The following is an 18,644-nucleotide window of genomic DNA, read 5'->3' as shown; positions in this document are numbered from 1 at the left end:
TAGGTTGTAGTGACAACAGTTTTAACTTAAAACATCGAAATGGACTTTCAAAAGGCAGGAGATAAACTCTTTAAGCATCTTGCTCTCATGATGCCTTCCTAGCCTCTTGGTAACCTCGTAATTTTGAGCATTTTGATCTGGCATCCTCTTGGTTGCTTCATTGCTTGCTTTTGTGGGAAATATATGACAAATTGTACCAAGTTGCAAAGGTATTCATCATGCTAGATATTTTATTGAGATCTTTTCCTCAGTATAGCCTACTACACCCGCCATAAAAAACGCTCAGCAGAAAGAATGGTTCAAGAGCAGACTTACGATTGTGTTATACTTCTGATATCTCCGCCAGCATTTGAAGGCAGCATCAGCTGAAATAAAAATGCTGCCACCACCACCCTAGGTGCTGTGAACACATCAGACGAGTCCAGGTGGAGACATGGTGCAACTGTACTGTTGGGGAGACAGCTCCAGTGGACAGTTCGGTCCACAGAATGCCCTGAGTCCGGCGTCCTGGACTGTCCCCGGGGCTATAACCAACATCTGCTGCGGGGAACGGCACACTTTATTCCTCACCAGGGATGGAGGAGTTTTATCATGTGGACACAACTCACAGGGACAACTTGGACGAAAGAAAAGTAAAGCGGGGAAGACAGCACCAGGTAGGCAAAGGAATACCCAACTGACAGGTTTTGGTTCCCAGAACGTTTGTTTTTGATTCTAGTCGACATAGTTTTTATGTAAAGTTAAGTGTTTTTTGATTTAATGACCTTTAATTGGAGGCAGGCTGATTGATTTCTTCACGCTTTTGTCAAGAAAATTTAATTTAAGGAGGAACTTCGTCTTGTTTGCTGATAGCATTATAAGTTTATGTCATCCATCGAAAGCTATGAATCACATATTACGCCGGCTGGTTATAACCGTGATAAGTTTCGGTTTCGTTTCCCTCTAGTCAGTGAAGGCAACGAAACTGAACTTTACTTTATTTTGTATTTATTATTCGAGTTGGTCATTCACGTCAGTGATGCATTCATGGTTTGAATATATGATCAATGTGGCAGGGCACCTTTAACTAAGTATACTCCTGCATTCGAGGCAAGTATGGAATTATGATATATGTTTGAATCTCCTTTTTATATTTGTTATACTGTATGATGTTTAAAATGGACCTGTGTCTGCAATAAAGCTTTATTATTAACTAAAAACTATAGCTGTCAAATACATTTAGTTTAGTGGAAATATAAAACTGCTTATAACTAATAAGGTACTCAGGTATGTTACACCACTTTGAATAATTACTTGAATGTTTTGGTGGTGTGCTCAGGTTTTTCCTCTGTATTTGTGTGTGTGTGCGTGTGTGACTCTCTTGTCTGTCATCCTGTGTAAGGTCGTGTGGAGGGGCTGGGTAATGTGGTGTCCATAGCTTGTGGTCAGGACCACTCTCTGGCTGTGTGTGCATCTGGACAGGTGTTCTCCTGGGGGGCAGGAGAGGACGGACAGCGAGGCATTTTACCACATCTACTGGGCAGCAGACCATGGCAAGATCTTTGTCTATGGAATATATGAAATTCATACTTATGACTGAATGTCACCAAAGCTTATTTCATTTTTTGAACATCTTTTGAACTTATTATTATTATTGTTTCATTGACATGCAGTCAGGTGCCAATACCACTGCCAATACCAGTGATTCAAGTTGCTTGTGGAAACTCCCACTCCCTGGCACTGACTAAAGGTAAAACAATAAAGACACTGAGTACATCTTTTTGTTTCATATGGAATGCTGCCAACTCAAGTTTCACAGATCATAATGTTTAAATCTGTTTAAAGTAGTAATGATTTGTGCCAAATCCAGTTTTACCATTCCCTGCAGACACAATAAAGTGCAAAGTAAATTTCTTTGACGTAGTAGGAGCTTCAAGAAGACACAGCTGCAACAATTAGAGAAAATAAGGATACATAAATTCCATGAGACCGTCCTGACAAATAAATAGCTGGCAAATAGAGGATATTTAAGAAACAGTCAATTTACATTCCACCATTTTGGCACTGATCTAGCTAATGCTGAAGGATGCAAACCCCCTATGAGTACCACCTGTGTTATCTGGGGAAACCTAGAGTTAAATAAGAAATACATAAGATAGAGCTTAAGAAAAATTTGAAATCATCTTTTCCGCAAAAAGCATATAGTACTAATTTGTTTTCCACTTTACAGGAGGTGATGTCTTCTCGTGGGGTTTGAACAGTCACGGTCAGTTGGGTCTGGGGAAGGAGGTGTCGCTGCAGCATACACCCGTCCTGGTACACCCTCTGACCGGCGTCGCGGTGACACAGGTTTCAGCCGGAGCTACACACTCTCTGTTCCTCACACTTCCAGGCCTGGTGTACTGCTGCGGGGCCAATAAATCTGGCCAGCTGGGAGTCAACAGGGTGGATGAGAATGGTACTAACACTTTACTGTACTCAGTCACAGACTCCCTTGCTCACATTTTAAAACCAGCATGTTGTCATGCAAGTGGAGTTCATTGGTCATTGTCAGACCAATTCTACACATGTCAATCTGCAACACCTACAGGTGAAGAGAGTAACAGCTGCTGCCATATTTTATACTTGCTTTGGCTAAGATGAACACGCAACATATGCGGACCGTTGTGGATGCAGACGCAACGCTGAACCACTTGAATTACAATATGCTGAAAGATTATTAGGGGATTTTTGCCCAACAACACAAAAAAAGGGCCTATCGCAGCTTTAAGAAAAAGAAAGAAGCTGTGTTAAGTGTGTTATATTTTCAGAAAACTATTTCTCTGACTGGAATGTAATGATGATACAAACTGGGGTTATTAACCCATCCACATCCTGATTTGGATTTCTTTTAAGTGTTCAGAGCTCATTACATGTATCATCATTTTGAAGTAAGCACATTTTTCCATTTAATATCATCTTTACAGGCAGGTTCAACATCTGTATCGTACCTGCCCTCAGACCTCTGGGTGTCCGCTTCATAAGCTGTGGAGAGGCACACTCTGCTGTGTTAACAAAAGTAAACGATCTTCTGCCTTATCCCAATCCTTAACAATCACATTACGAAGATAAGTACAGTCTAAGAAGTTGCCTCTTATAATCTTGTGTGGCGCTGGGATTTTTAGGATGGCAAGGTTTTCACTTTTGGAGAGGGAAGCCACGGCCAGCTGGGTCACAACTCCTCCTCTAAGGAAGTGAGCCCCAGGCTGGTTGTCGGTCTGGACGGACCCGCCTCCCAGATTTCATGTGGCAGGTAAAAAAACTAGGCGGGTGCTTATATGATTTAATTAAAGGAAGGCTTACTTAGTTTTCACATCATAACCTCATGCTTTGAGAATATCTAACTTGAGATGCCTAATTTAAGTACTTTATTACTTTATTATATGCTTTAACATTATGTTTAGTTAATCATGTTTCACACTATATTCACGATTGCTTCTTGTCTCCCAGATGTCACACTCTAGTTTTGTGCTCCTCTGGCCAGCTGTGGGCTTTTGGCAATGGGGCCAAAGGACAAATCGGGACTGGACGTTTAGAGGACAGTAAGACTCCCACTCTGGTACAACTTGACGGTGCAGCAGCCACACCCAATGGTATGAATGTGTGGTGTTTAGTAGATTTTAATGAGGCGTATGAGGTGTCTCTGTCTCTAACCTTCCTAACATTTTTTTTAATAATTATATTATAAATATCTTATAATTACGCTTATAATTGTTACAGTCCCTAGAAATGTTGTTTATTCAGTTAGTGAACATTATATTATATTAATTTGACTGTTGTACACTGAATGTAGAAGATGGTGTAAAACTAGCAGATTTAAATTATATTTGCATATGATTTTTTGTTTTGTTTAAGCAGACTTTAAAATATCAGCTGGGTGGAATACAAACTTCACTTACACTTCACCTACACAGGTAATGTGTCCACCTATGTATTTAAACACTCATTGTTCTTATAGACTTTCACAGAACGATACCCAGAATTTTTGAATGTAAGCACATTAGTGTAAAACTGTTTATTTACCTGGATTTAATGTCCACTAGAGTCAAAATTGTTCATTCTAATTCATAGTTCAAGTGACTATTTTATCAGGTTTATTAATCTGGCTGGCTTTAAAGTTAAATCTAATATCTGTCTTTTAAGAGCCTGGACCGAGGACATATAACTGGGCGGCTTGATGAGACAAAACTGCAAAAATGGTTGTCAATGAGACATGGCAACGCAGAAGCAAAGAGGTCTTTTTTCATTATTGTATTGATGGTTGTAACTGTGTAAATGCACATATGAAATATCAGTCTCATATGCAGCAACTACAGTGTTTGTAAGTGCCTCTTTGTTTATTCAACAGAGAGATATCTTCAATCTTTATGACGAGTTCAAGTCTTGTTGCAAGTTTCACAAAAGCTGAGTGAGTCCGTTTTCAATTGTTTAGTAGCTAAATCAGTTATATTGTTAGGATTATGAGGTGATGCCATTTACTCACATTGGTACCACCGCTTTTTTAATGCTTTGCAGTGGGCCTCCATTAGAAGCAGATGCCTTAACTGTGGACCTGGAAGCAGCTAGCCAAGTGATGGACCAGCTGCTAGCAATACCCTGGATCAAACAATCAGTAAAGAACATAAAATAAGTCATTCATTCATTACTATGATCGTTTGTTCTGTTACTTGAGACATAAATTAAAAGAATGACAAAACTACTAACATGCAGTCGTGTCCTGGCAGCCTCTCAACCTTTTTTGCACCTGTACATTTTGTACAGTAGCCACTGATTTATTTATCTACAAACAAATGCATGCTGTGTGAAAATTGCCATGTGATCTCATAGATTTTTTCCCATGCAGGTACATCTTGAAGACCTGACTCAGTTGCTTTTCGCTTCAAGAGTTTTCCTAAAATCACCAGAGGTCCTCTTGATTCTGCTGACCTGCCCCCTTCTCCAAGAGGAGTCTAATGTCATGAACGTGGTGTTGCCGTTGGCTGTCGTCATTGCAGATCAGAATGAGCGGACTCTAAGTAAACAACCACTGCAAACTTTTTGTCACATGACATTGACTGAACCTAGAGCTTAATAGACATTATTGATATACATTACTACACATTACTTACATTATATTACGTTATCACTTACTTACATATATTGAACATGGCCTTGCAAAATACCTCAATGTGCTAAAAACTTTTCACAGAACCAATTCCAACCACAATTTTTTTTAATGTACCGGATACGACTATATAATAATAATAATTTTAATGATAATAATAATAACTTTATTTGTATAGCACCTTTAAAAACAACATCTTACAAAATGCATTAACAGATGGAACAAAAGCATGAACAAAACCTAAATATACACAACACATCAATACACAAATTATTTAGTTTTTATTTTATTGGTTTATGTGAAAGGGACCATGCATATTTATGAACATTGTTGTATAGAAAGCACCATGTAAATATGCTAGAATTAGTAAGAATAACTACTAAGCATGTCCCTAGGCATGTGGCATGTGATATTATAAAGATTATGTAACACTTTATATAGCAAACAAGCATACTTTAAATGTTTGAAATTGTCAAAGCTTAAAAATGTAGGTCGCTCTAAGATATAATAATGGTGAAATGGCATTGCCTTTTTATCAAAAGTTTTTATTACTTTCTTAAAGAGAGATTCAATGTTTTTTAGAGTACTCATTCTAGTTAATGACCAGTTTTTAAAACAATACCCAATATGTAAAAAAGATCAAAGTATATAAGAATAACTTGGCAGCTTTGTTGTCAAGAAATGGCCTTACTTGTCTAAAATTCTGCAAATTGAATTTAACTTAATTTGCCACCTTTTTTACATGACTTTTGAATGTAAGGGGGGAATCACATATGACTCCTATATTATGTATTTAACTGCTTTATTACTTTATTAAAATGTATTTATACTTGAATTATTAGATAAAACAGATATTTAATAACTTTAGAAAATATATATTTGATATATGACGTATAAGTCAACAGTGAATACATGGTGTGTGTTATTTCTTGTAGGACGCTGGTGGTCTTCCCTGACACCCTCCCTACTACTGAAGCACATCTTGGTGTTCAGAAACGCCCTGGCCTTCATGCTAAGAAATGGCCTCTTGGCAACTCATAACCCAGGAGTCAAATACCTGCTGGAAGTCCTCAAGCTACTCTACAAAGTCAGTGCTTTTTTTGTTTGTTGCCTGTTGTCTCTTTGTTTTTTTTAGTTCAATCATTGGTGGGTTTAGTGTAAGATCTATTGTGCTTTATGAAAATTAACCAAGAGCGTCTGTCTCTAGAGTTAATTTCTTGTTTTTTTTCTGTGTTTCAGAACTTAACTGCCATAGAACAAACAGAAAATTGTGTTTTCTAACTGCACGCAGCACTATCTTCTCAATCTCTCTTTTTTTTTCTCTGTCTTTTTTTAAATGAGTTGGGGAGTTGTTCGCAAAGCCTAACTTAACTTTTAATGTAATCACACACATGTTCTCCACTTTCATAAAATGGTCATAAATCAATAGACTACTTTCTTGTTTTATATATTAAGTGGCATACGAGTAGCAGCAGCTCTGTGTGTGTTCGACCAATCAGCAACGGTCGTCCCGGCAAACCCCACCCAAAGATTCCTGTACTTTTGGGTTGCAAAATATTGTTCTCGGGCTAATCTAAAACATAAAATAAAAAAGTAAATTTTTAAAAAAGTAATAAAATGGCTGCTGTAGCACTGAAATTTCCCAATTATGGTTTAAAATCTATCTAATTTTATCTATACAGACCTGGAGAAACACTGTGAAACAGAATTAGTTCCTGAAAAAGTTCTTAGTTTCAGTGGAAAGTTACAGTGATAAAAAATTGGCTATTGAGATTAAAATAATATTTTTTGAGTTTAACTTTTTTGGTATTGTTTATTCTTTCACAGGCAAACAAAGCTGGAAAGTCCTACAAAGTCCCACTCAGCACCTTTTACGTAGAGGAAATCAATAGTAGTGTGGAGTCAGTTATGGACGTTACTCTTTGGAAGGAATTTTCTGAAGTGGAGGTAAAATCATGTAGTACCACATACACAGTGTTGCAGTGCAGAGGAGCAATCTGTCCTTTTGTCCTGAAAACTTTTAGTTTCCGGTTGGACAGTTTTTTCAGATTCCTGATTTGGTAAATCATTAAATATTCTATATTTTTCCGATAAGGATGACGTCGACGCACCCGCCATTTTCTGCCGCTACCCATTCCTGTTCACTCTGGTTCAGAAGGTGGGAGTCTTTAACATCGTTGCATTTCTTAGGAAGGTACAGTATGTATAAAAATAAATCATTTGTAAACATTTTACTGAAAGTGTACTGTACTGCTGCATAATTCAAGTGCTTTTTTTATTTTAATAAATATGTATCTCATGTACTTAGGACTGAGTATCTTTTACACATCTGATACAAATACTGCAAATTCAGAACTGTTTTTTTTTTCCAATACAAATTTGATAAAATCCATTGAAAATATACATTAATTACAACTTTAAATAATACTGTACAAAACTTTTTAAACCACCTTTACACCCACAGTATGTGACACACACTAAAGTTGAAAAAAACTAAAAAACACCGATGAGATTTCCTATATTGAAATTCTGCATTGAATGACGAGCAATTTTTCAACACTCAATACTATGGAGGCAATTTGTTCAGTATCTAAAAATCTGAGTTCTGTAACCAGCCATACATGCACTGTACAATTATATTAAAATTGCTTTCCATCTGTGAAATTTCTTAAAAAATTTGGTTTTTGTACTTTCAGGAAGTGGAATGTCTAGTTCATCATCTGGCTTTGGTGGGTCCTAATCCGTTGTGGGCAAATCCCCCAGACTCTGCCCCCGCCCCGGTCTTCCAGCTAACTCTGAGACGAGCTCACCTGGTGGAGGACACCTTCAGACAGCTCGGTGCAGCCGACCACTGTGCCTTCAAAAGGAAGCTGCTGGTAAACCACCGTCCAATCTTTTCCAGCTTTAGTGTTCTGAGGCTAAATTTAGAAGCTTTTGTCTTCATGTTACTTCATTCCAAAGGAAGTAAAGGGGTACTCCAGCCATTTAGTTTGGCACTGGCATGAAGTTGTGGGACACACAGAAGACAAACAATGTCAATATCCTAGCAGACCAAGGCCAACATATTTACAGATTTAGTTAGTGGTATGGGTACACTTCAACAACACTGGATCCTACGCGTCCCACAATGCCACATAATAACATCTTGTCCATTGCCTCATGATTTCACTTAACTTATTGTGTAAAATCCAATATTCCATGACACAACAGCCTGGAATCATGCCAGTGCTAATTAGAAAAGTAAATTTTATTGTAATGAGATTAATTAAATGTAGAATTTTATTGACTAGAGTTTATAATTTGGCATCCGACTGTAGAAACTAGAGGATTGTGTAAATGTGAGCTGTCAGAATTGGTAATTATACATTTGGAAGTGTCTGCTTGATTAGTCCTGCATGGATATTTATCATTAAAGGTAATAGTAATTCAGTTTGTGTTCAAGGACACTTATTAAAAACAGTATAATTCTATCCTTCCTAGGTGCAATTTGTGGACAACAGGAAGGTGATGGATGTCAACAAAAGGGACCTTTTCCTGCATGTGTTTGATGAGCTGCTAGCTCCCGAGTCTTCAATGTTCATGTACAACGAGACCAAGACTCTGGCCTGGTTCCCTCCCAGGGTAAGATCAGATAGTCCAAAGGAAACCTGTGTATTAAATACAAAATATACTAATCCTTTTTCTTTAAAACATTAAACAATCCGTTGACTTGATTGAATTGGCCACAAGATACATTTAAAACATTTATGAATATAATAAATAAGTGAGCTGATTACTATAAAAGAAAAAAAGAATCAATGTACAACTCTACTTTTATCTGATGTTTGATGACCCGTTTTACATTTTTAGAAGTTAGAGACACATATACTCTACATGTGACCTAATTAGACCTGTGAAACAGTTATAAATGGCACCAAACCCTAATCTTGTCTGTGGTCAACCAAATAGCCAAAAGTGGAGGAAAGGACTTACTTCCTTTTTGGCGTTCTGTGTGGCCTGGCTCTCTACAACCACAACATCGTCCACATGCCCTTTCCACTGGTTCTCTTCAAGAAGCTGCTTAGAGTCGAACCCTCACTGGATGACATGAAGGAGTTTGACCCTGTGATGGCAGGGTAAGATTTAAAAAATATCTTTGTTGAGATTTTTGTTTCAATCTACAGCAATTTTTTATGAAAACATGTGCGTAACTGCAGAAAGTCATATGGTCTGTTTGGCAGTTTGGATTTGAAACACTTTAGAGATTACATCAAGGTCATAGTTGTGTATATACGCTGTTTCTTCAGGTCTTGGCGGTGCATGTTGGAGGACTACACTCCTGATGAAGTTGAAAAGATGAACACTACTTTCACTGTAGGTCCTCCAAATCCCAGTCAGAAGGACTGCCAGTGTTATTTCACACATGGACTTTGTTGCCCAGACGTGTTGCTGCAGCATTCCAATCTGACTGTAATTGCCTTCATTACAGGTGACCTGGGGTGGCGAGAATGTTGAGCTCGATCCGACAGAAACGGGAAAACCTGTCACAGCGTCCAACAAGTATGTTTACACAGTATTTACAAGAATGGCTGTATGTAATGGTCTGCACACAGTACTCACAGCAGCACAGATTTGGAGTCACACAACCTGTAAACATGTATTACATTTCTAATATCTAATATCCTCCCAGATATCTTACAATTTGGGATTGCATACTGTTGTGTTAAAACTGTTGGCCAATAGAGTGCAGTGTGACATTACTTTTCTGCCATTCAAGATTTAGTATGGAGTTTCTCTATACACTATATATTATAAAAAGGAACATTTATGTAAACAAAGCTTTGCAGTAGTGATGTAAGAGAAGATCGCTGGACAGTGTCAGTACTCAGTTGAAGCTACGTGTACATTGTATAAAATGATTTTTTTTATTAGAAAAGAGTTCGTAGACGCCTTTGTCAACTATGCCTTCAACAAATCAGTGGAGGGAGTGTTCGAAGCGTTCAAGAAAGGGTTCTTCAAGGTGTGTGAAATGGACGTGGTGGAGTTCTTCCAACCCGAGGAGTTGCAAGCAGTGACGGTGGGCCAAGAAATCTACGACTGGGAGGTGTTCAAGGAGGTCTGTTGAAAACCACAAGAACTTTTGACTTATGCATTTTAAAGAGAGTCAGAAATGTAGATAACATATAGACTTTTTTAAATTAATAACAAATTCAGGTATTCTGACAGTGTCCAATGCACACCACATGTTTTCAGATGGTCAGAGACTTAAAATTTGAGTTGTTATGTTGTGAACTATTTTTAAGACTTTAAAATAATTAAATAGTTCCTAGACGTTTGTGTGTTCTAGTGCATGTGGGGAAGTCACACAAAACTTTAGCCATCAAACAGCAACACATTTTAAATGGGATCTCTTGACTACATAGCTTAAAAAAATTATGTTTTTAAGTCGTTTTGGAGTTTCCCACAATCACACGAACATACTAACAAGAAGAGATTTAAAGTACACAATTTAACTTTAGGCAAATAATGAAAAAGAATGATTTAGTCTTGACTAGTTTGCTGATGGATTACCTTTTTAAGGCAAAACTGTAATTGTTAAATATATAGTCAGTGTAAGAAGAATGGACTCACAAGGCACACACATTGGGTACCACAGGTTAAATCTTTGACCATGTATTGTATTTAAAATGTTTTTTTATGTAGTATTTTGATTTCAAAAGTAGCTAGTAACTATAGTTGTCATATATCTGCTGTGGAGTAAAAAGTAGACTCTTCCCCTCTGAATTTTGGAGTAAAAGTGAAATATTCAAGTAAAGGACAAGCACATTAAAATTGTACTTCAGTACAGGAGTTGAGTAAATGTACTTATTTACTTTCCACAACTGTATTTTTCCAACCAGAACACAGTTTATGAAGGAGACTACCATGATAAGCATCCAAACATTGTGACATTCTGGGAGGTGTTTGACAATCTGACGGCAGAGGAAAAAAAGAAGTTTCTTTGTAAGTATTATAATTATGCTTATTATCATTTATCAAGTTTGACTTTACAGTGAAAATAAATAGTTTAGTATTCAATAAAATCTTATTTATTCAATTTAAGATGTTGTCTTTGTCGTCAGTGTTCCTCACAGGCTGCGACCGTGTACCCTTCCTGGGTATGGAGAGCATCCAGATGAGAGTCGCCGTCTTGCCTGATGCCACTGAGATCCATTTGCCAGAATCCCTCACCTGCCATTGTCTTCTATTGCTGCCCATCTACCAGAGATACCCAGTCGAGAGGACAATGCAGGCCAGGCTTCTTCAAGCTATTAATCACAACAGAGGCTTCTGGAAGGAAGTAGACACACATGAATGAAGAAGTACATAGTTTGGGGCTTTTTTGTCTCTAGTCTGCCAAATGTAATGCTTTCCTTTTCTATTCATGTCTTGAAGTAAGTTCTGACATGGGATCCATAGTAACATAATGAAGGTATTACTTAACAGCAGCCCATGTAGTGTGTTTAGTAGTTTGAGAAACAGTAATGCATGCATTTGTTTGTTTTTTTAATAATTTTTTGACAAGGTTCTCATGCTAAAATCTTATACTGAAGAAGCAGACTGCGCTGCTATAGTTATTTATTACAAAGATGTTCCCACATATTCATTCAGCTTTGGCTTGTCGCCAACAAAAGTATGCACAGTTAGAAAATACATTGGGTAACAACACATCACACACAGGACCCTTGAGTGGATAAAAAACTCTTTCTCTACTTCAGTAAATATAGTCTGCAGTTGTCAGGACACTGCCATTGCTTTCAGTGACTGCCACATCTCTGTTTAGGTTAACTCTAGTATGATTGATATGACTTACTTTTTTGACACTTTAGAGCATGACATTGTAGCATTAAGTACTAATTCTATAAGAACAATATTAAGATTAAGATTTAAGCTTGTATACCATGAGGTATACAAGCTTACATCTAAAGTAAATATGTTTATGCGACAAAACAAGAAGAACAATACTAAAATGTGTGGAAATTAAGGAAATTGATTATTTCCTTGACCATTGTTACAACCTACTAAATAAATGTATTCTCTTCAATACTGGTTTGCAGTTTATGTTTAACATTTTTTTTTTTAATGTTTTTAGCAAACCACAGGCCAACTATCAAAACACAATCTTCTAATATCCAACAGGGCCTGGTTATTTAATTTCCTAGTGGACTGTGTTACATTGGCATTATCTTTTATAAGATACCATTCTTGATTGTGTGGTTAATATCCACAAATTAAAAAGTGCTACTGCTTAGCTTTAAAGGTCCATAGAGAGTGAATAAAAGACAAAATGTTAGTTTCAAAGATTTGAACAGCCTTTGCATCCATAACTGGTTGATTATGAATTATTTCCTATAATGTTAATTTAGCTAAAATTGTTTGTTATAATTGACATTTACATCTGAGAAAAACAAATTGAGCACATAAAACACAACTCCACTTCCGCCACTCCATCAGTCAGACTTTATTCATCAGTCGTCATATAATTTCAGTGGCTTGGAATGATAGGTTGCTTACAGCCTACTTTGACAGTCAGAGATGGGATCCGTTCGTGATTGGTCTTGAAATAAGTGTTTAAATGACCTGCTACGTGTATATAAGGAATCAGTCATTTGCGATGAGATGTTGCAATTTAAAAAGTCCCATTTAAATGAGCACTTTGTCAAAATATTTGTAAGGTTTTCTTGGCACCTCAGTTAACGGAGGTTGGTGTTTTAGCATTTTTTCAATAATCATAAATTTCATCTGAGGGAAATGCAAAAAAAAAAAAAAAAGTTTCCTGAATTATTTAACATGAATCCTAACCTGGTTTGAATCAACATTGGCTACATAAAAACAGCTGAGGCATGAGATGATTTACAAGCACACTGAAGCACAAGAAAGTGTTTTTCAACATTAAAATATTTCAAGTATTTCAGAGACTAAAACAATTTTACCAGAACAGACCATCTCTCCCCTTCCTTTATTCCACTTTAAATATGAAAAGAAGTAAATAATTGACTTTGTATTTAAAAGGACATCAGTCAACTCAACATTTGATTGTGAGGTCTGCGCCCTGATGTCGTGGCTTACACTCAGTTGATATTTCTATTCAAGAGTTGTCAGGTAGCAAAGAACATGTAATAAAGCACATAGAAGATACAACAGAGCTGGTACTGCAGCCACACTTACGCACCAGTTACATAACCCTTGTTTCCAGATCCAGTGATGACAGGACAGGTATTTCTCTCAGCCGTTAAATAAACAGGAGCGCCAGAGAAAAGGTCATTCTAGTCAAACATCCAAACCAGTTAATCACCTTTAAACCTGGATTTGACTTATTTCTCGTCTGTAAATGGACGGTTTGCATGAGGTTAGTTTGCTTTCTTAGTCGGCTCAGAAAATTCACATGAGATATCAGACCAAAGCAATATCTGCAATAGTAATTTTTCTATACACAAAACATACATACATAAATATTCCTAAAAACATAATTAACAAATAATTACAAAGTATAGAAAAAAAACTTAAAGCCGTTGGGTCTTGCTACACATTTTTGAAGACATTACATAAAAAAAGACACAAAAAAGGCAAAACTAATGACTCAGGCTTGTGCTGTAAGAGAGAAGGCAGTAATGCCTCACTTCCTCTCCTAATCATCTTGTAGCATGTGTTGTGTTAGACTACTATGGCTGTTGTGTGTTTCATCCAAGTCCAGCTTCTTTGGGGGGGGGGGGGGGTTGTGTGTGCGCTCGAGTGTTTTTAAGGGGTTGCAAAGGCATTTGGACAGCCAAGTTCATCTTCTACAAAATGAGTGTGTGTGTGTGTGTTTTATGTGATGAGGTGGTATGTGAGCCAGTACATGAAGATGGGTTGTGCTCCTGCTATAGACATGGTGAGGTACATCCTCAGCTGGTTTCTGGCTCCTCTCACCAGCCTTCCCTCCGCCGCCGCCTCAGATAACAGCTTCAGACGCAGCGTGCGGATCTGAGGAGAGAGCCGTTAAAAATATTCTTTAATCAACCATTTAACAAATGTACCACATGACGTAATTTTAAGACTTTTGTGACATTGCCGGAAATGTGTTAAATACATTGGGTCTTTTAGCACTGAGGTCATAGTTAGAAAATAGAAACATATCTTGATCGGCTATAGTGAAGTATAACACCACTTTAAAACTATGACCTCAGTAATAAACATAAATCAATCCACACATTCCCTACAATGTCACCAAAACGTTAACCTTATAAACTTTCTATAGGTAAATGTTATGACTGAATTGCATTAGACTGCCGAGGTGTACTTAATAAAGTGGCCGCTGTGTGTATAGGTATGTGTGACAAAGGTGGAGATGGGGGTTGTAAGGGTATGTGTAAAGTAAAATAGTAAGATGCAAAAAAATGAGGTGGTTTGCAATTACAGCATGGCTTGTCTTGTGTGTATTCATGTCATAGCTTGACATCAGTTACAGGTATGGGAAAGGCTTTACTTATTTATTGGCATAAGATGTGTCTGCGGACGGGTCCATAGAGCTGACAGGAGTATTAAAGAGAGCTATGGTGAGGGGTTTTTAGGACAACGTTGAAGAAAAAAAAATATCAAGAAAGCCAAGAAAGGAACATTCTACTACTGAATATTCTACTGAATTCAATGCAGTACCAAGGCATTAATATAGTAAATTTGTGAATCTGTCACCAATTATTTGTAAAAAGGAAATCTGTCTATTAAGATCAATAATATAAACTCTCAAGAGTTAGATGTTACTACTCACCATGAAGACAAAGATGGCAACACAGCACCAAAGTAGAGAGAGATAGTACGCCGGCCTCCCAAACAAAAGGCCTGCTACGACCCCTACGATCATCCTGAGGAAATAACAAAGATAGTTATGAGCACAGAGCCTTACAGCGTTAAACTAAGAACATTAAACACATGTTTTGTTCTGAGCATAGTTTAAGGAAAATTAGCCACTAAAAATTGTATGAACGTTGAAAGATGATGTACATACCCAACATATTTGTAACCAGAAAAAGCCAGCAGGTCTATGGTTGTGAGGTCAGTGTTTACGGTCACAAGGTAGAGAGACAGCAGGACCGCCAAGACTTCCATGATCAGCCACACCAACGCTGAGCTGGCCTGAACTCCCAGCAGCTCCGGAGAAAACCTGAAGGGTGCACAGAAAGGTACAGTCTCTATGTATGTGTATACTGTATACTGTGTGTATACTGGGAACTCGTTACATCAGTGCATCATTACCTCCAAGCTGCAATGATTTTTTACACACACACACACACACACACACACACACACACACACACACACACACACACACACACACACACACACACACACACACACACACACACACACACACACACACACACACACACACACACACACACACACACACACACACACACACACACACACACACGTACAATTTCAATCCACTTATTTAACTTATGTTATTATTTTGCAAAAACGCAGATCTGTGCAACACTGTAATTAATCCATCCAGAGGTTTTTTTCGTTGTAAGATGCTGCTGTCCTATTACCTTACAGAAGTTGTAAGTGCTTTGTGGTTGTTGTTGTTGCTCTGTGGGTGTGTATTAGGGTGTAAACTAGAATCCACACTAAACTGACATGTGGTTATGTGAGAAGACATAAAGAAGTCTGCTACCTAGCTGTTAATGATCATTGCATATAAAGAATAAGAACAAAACCGAACAAAAAAACACACAATAGATCACTGCCCCTTTTCCAAACTGGTATCACGTTGATAAAAACATGGATGTACGTACTTGTTCTGTGTGCCGAGGGCCAGTCCAGCCACCAGGATGTATGTTATGAAGCCCATGGCGGGAATGTAGAGATCAGGAGCGTTCACATCAATGCGTGGAGCCACAGGAGTGTCCTGCTGGTAGCTCACCTCCCAGTTCTACAACACACACACATGATCACACACTTGCTAAATCCTCACGGACTAAATTTCCAGAAGAGAGCATGTAGTATAGTAACATTGATTCATGTGTACTGTTAGGCTGGATTACTTTTTCAATTAATTTAGACTACAACAGGTTTTTTTTCTCAACTCTGAGAATAAGAAAAGCCTCAGAGGCCCACAGAGGAAAAAGAAAAATTAACATATTTTTTTTACATGCACAGGATTGACTCTGCCTTTGCAACATGGCAGACCTAACAGAATAACTTCTATTTAGCTGGTGTGAGAAGACTTACCTCATGCATGTAAGGGAATACTAGAAGGCCCAGCTTCTTCCCCACGTAAACTGTGTCCACGGCAAAGTAATATTTCAGTTTAGAAATTGGGATGTACCTGTCCAGCTGAAACAAGCAAGCACACAGACAGATATAGATGCATTATTCACTCCCTTTTGTATTATTTCTGGTAAACAACCATTTATGGTATTATTATTATTATTATTATTATTATTATTAACAACTCTGTCTTACATTCTTGTCTACCATTTCCCTTCCCTGGGACGCCAGTGAGCTGCCATATGCCATGGCCAGGTTAGACATGGGGTCTGACAGGATAGACTGGCCAGGAAATCCTGCTGCTTGAGGCCCAGGCTGTTGGTTACTGCCAAAATGACACAAGAAAATACATCAACTAAAAGAACCTAATGGATGCGTCGGCTAAAAAAAAAAAAACATAGTCAACGTTTTTTTTTTTTTAGGGCATGGTCTGATTGATTGACAAAGGGTGCCTGATTTTTTTCCTTGATGCAACATAGGACACAAACATACAAAATGCAATAACACAATATATATTCACAACAGTTTAACATCTAGCCTATCTTCGGCCTGGTCCCCACCTGTACCCCGGCTGTGGTCCAGATGCAGCTCCACTCGTGTCCTCAAACAGCTGGCTGCCTTCTGAACCATCCACCATACTAGTCCTTAGACGCATATTAGGCTCTGGATAAAAAAAGTGGTTTGAGAAACAGATATGTCAAACAAAGCAGTAGGTCTACACAAAATTTGTGTAGAAAATTAGTAATGCAATCAGATGCAACAGTAGCAGACAGGGAAACCTGAGAAACCAGGATGCATCGGTTTGTTTTCAGTTGGTATTGTAACAATAGTGCGCCGTTTCTGTGGTGCTCACCATCGGCGTGATTGTGGAAAACTGAGGATTCAAGCAAACAGCTGAATAGTCGTTTCATTCGTCTGAACAGCGTGCTTTGGGGAGACTTATTTTAATTTTGGTGATGCACAGATATCTGTTTAGAGATACTCCTGGCTTAGGGACTTGAGCGGCTAATCAAATGTATTGGCTAGCCTCATTACTAGCTAATTATCAGACGTTCTGCTTATGGAAGGGTAAAAAAATAAAAAGCCCCAAATTCTATCCCAGATTGAAGCTTGGAAACAAATGTGTAGCTTATAAAACACTTAATGTAGCTATCTTAATATAGCACTACATTTCGCTTTAAACAATCTGTAAACACAAAAAACACCCCGCAGTCATTGCACAGACACTTCCACCACACAAAAGAAACAGGCTTTTGCTACTTATTCCCCTTTATTTAGCTATTGTTTTCCATAGTGACAAACGTTAGACGGTGGTGGAATGAAGGTGGACTGTCTGTTTTTTTAATAAGTTATCTAGCTAACAGTAGCTAAGTCAAAAGCGTCAACCAGCTGAAAACAGTGACAGCATCATTCAGCTCCGTTTACGTTGGATTCCAGAAAGCTAGCAAGTACAAATTGTACATGCAGCCGTTCGCTAATTAGCCAGCTAATAACGTAGGGTTGATTTGATCGATACAATCACGTACGTAACTTACGCTGTCTGAACCCACTTTGAGTTGCCGTATAATCCATTTGAACTAACTTGACGGTAGCAGTAGCTGTCCGTTAACTAACTCTACTGAGATGCAGTTGCTACTTAGCTAGCAAGCTGAAGCCGCACAGGATAGTTGGAGTCATTTTACACGGAAGTTAACGCTTTCTTCTTTTTAGATTTAATGACGGGTTACAAACCAACGTGAAAGGTGCATACCGCCACCTACTGTATCGAAGTGTCCTCTCTTACCTTGTTTTTCGTTTATCTCCAACAACCTTGTAACGTGTAACTTCACTTTCTTCCTAATTTTTCTTAAATGCCTCTTTCTACCTTAAACTTTTTACGTGTCATCGCCGCATGGTCAACGTTTTCTTTACCACTACAAACCTCACATTTATCTGACACTTTCCTTTTCACAATGATGTAAAGTGACTAAATAAATGCACTCAAGTAGTGTTCTCAAGTACACATTTTAGGTACTTACACATTTTTAATGTTGTGCTATACTTTGTAGGCTACTTCTACTCCACTAGCTACATTCCAAAGGGAAATAATCCACTACATTATAGACACAGTAGGCTACTACACTATGACTTTTTGCAATATGCTATACTATGACATTTTAATCACTTTTTTCAAAATACTAAACTGTAACTTTATAGCTTTTTTGACCTATGACTTTTTTTCCGACGTTAAATACGTCAAATCTTTTTAGGC

General features: G+C 37.8%; 2 protein-coding genes across 6 annotated transcripts; one reads left to right on the top strand and one right to left on the bottom strand.

The window, feature by feature from the left end:
• Positions 1-364: 364 nt before the first annotated feature.
• Positions 365-11,766, top strand: LOC117940435 (probable E3 ubiquitin-protein ligase HERC6). Of its 2 annotated transcripts, none has more exons than XM_034865738.1 (23): positions 365-656; positions 1,382-1,532; positions 1,653-1,729; positions 2,210-2,437; positions 2,946-3,037; positions 3,144-3,271; positions 3,469-3,611; positions 3,874-3,932; positions 4,162-4,253; positions 4,367-4,426; positions 4,534-4,630; positions 4,862-5,033; positions 6,058-6,209; positions 6,950-7,069; positions 7,218-7,316; positions 7,819-7,998; positions 8,603-8,743; positions 9,071-9,237; positions 9,409-9,475; positions 9,591-9,661; positions 10,034-10,217; positions 11,002-11,104; positions 11,224-11,766. In XM_034865738.1, exons 1-23 carry the CDS (start codon positions 434-436, stop codon positions 11,457-11,459), a joined length of 3,042 nt encoding a protein of 1,013 aa, XP_034721629.1. In that variant the 5' UTR covers positions 365-433; the 3' UTR covers positions 11,460-11,766. The 2 variants fall into 2 exon arrangements, with proteins under 2 accessions (XP_034721629.1, XP_034721634.1); XM_034865743.1 differs by having other exon boundaries at positions 366-656; positions 3,877-3,932.
• Positions 11,767-13,868: 2,102 nt separating this feature from the next.
• yif1b (Yip1 interacting factor homolog B (S. cerevisiae)) lies at positions 13,869-18,180 on the bottom strand. 4 transcript variants are annotated; one of them, XM_034865862.1, is made up of 8 exons: positions 17,929-18,180; positions 16,960-17,056; positions 16,589-16,718; positions 16,355-16,459; positions 15,919-16,055; positions 15,126-15,281; positions 14,889-14,982; positions 13,869-14,104 (listed from the first exon to the last, which is right to left on the bottom strand). In XM_034865862.1, the coding sequence occupies exons 1-8, from the start codon at positions 17,963-17,965 to the stop codon at positions 13,949-13,951; spliced, it is 912 nt and encodes a 303-aa protein (XP_034721753.1). In that variant the 5' UTR covers positions 17,966-18,180; the 3' UTR covers positions 13,869-13,948. The 4 variants fall into 4 exon arrangements, with proteins under 4 accessions (XP_034721753.1, XP_034721748.1, XP_034721737.1 ...); XM_034865857.1 differs by having other exon boundaries at positions 16,954-17,056; positions 17,929-18,179; XM_034865846.1 differs by having other exon boundaries at positions 16,954-17,056; positions 17,920-18,071.
• Between the last annotated feature and the right edge of the window lie 464 nt (positions 18,181-18,644).

Source organism: Etheostoma cragini, chromosome 3 (genome assembly GCF_013103735.1).
Source record: "Etheostoma cragini isolate CJK2018 chromosome 3, CSU_Ecrag_1.0, whole genome shotgun sequence".
Classification (NCBI taxonomy): domain Eukaryota; kingdom Metazoa; phylum Chordata; class Actinopteri; order Perciformes; family Percidae; genus Etheostoma; species Etheostoma cragini.
This window is presented reverse-complemented; position numbering and strand designations above follow the sequence as displayed.

What these genes read in the sequence shown, in the direction of transcription:
- LOC117940435 (XM_034865738.1), top strand. Translation starts at nt 434, where the DNA reads ATGGTGCAACTGTACTGTTGGGGAGACAGCTCCAGTGGACAGTTCGGT. An exon ending in CTACTGGGCAGCAGACCATG is followed by an intron (nt 1,533 to 1,652) that starts GCAAGATCTTTG and finishes ATTGACATGCAG; the next exon opens with TCAGGTGCCAATACCACTGC. An exon ending in CAACAGGGTGGATGAGAATG is followed by an intron (nt 2,438 to 2,945) that starts GTACTAACACTT and finishes TCATCTTTACAG; the next exon opens with GCAGGTTCAACATCTGTATC.
- yif1b (XM_034865846.1), bottom strand. Translation starts at nt 17,965, where the DNA reads ATGGATTATACGGCAACTCAAAGTGGGTTCAGACAGCGTAAGTTAC. An exon ending in GCCCTCGGCACACAGAACAA is followed by an intron (nt 15,282 to 15,918) that starts GTACGTACATCC and finishes TGCACCCTTCAG; the next exon opens with GTTTTCTCCGGAGCTGCTGG. An exon ending in TCTGGTTACAAATATGTTGG is followed by an intron (nt 14,983 to 15,125) that starts GTATGTACATCA and finishes TTATTTCCTCAG; the next exon opens with GATGATCGTAGGGGTCGTAG.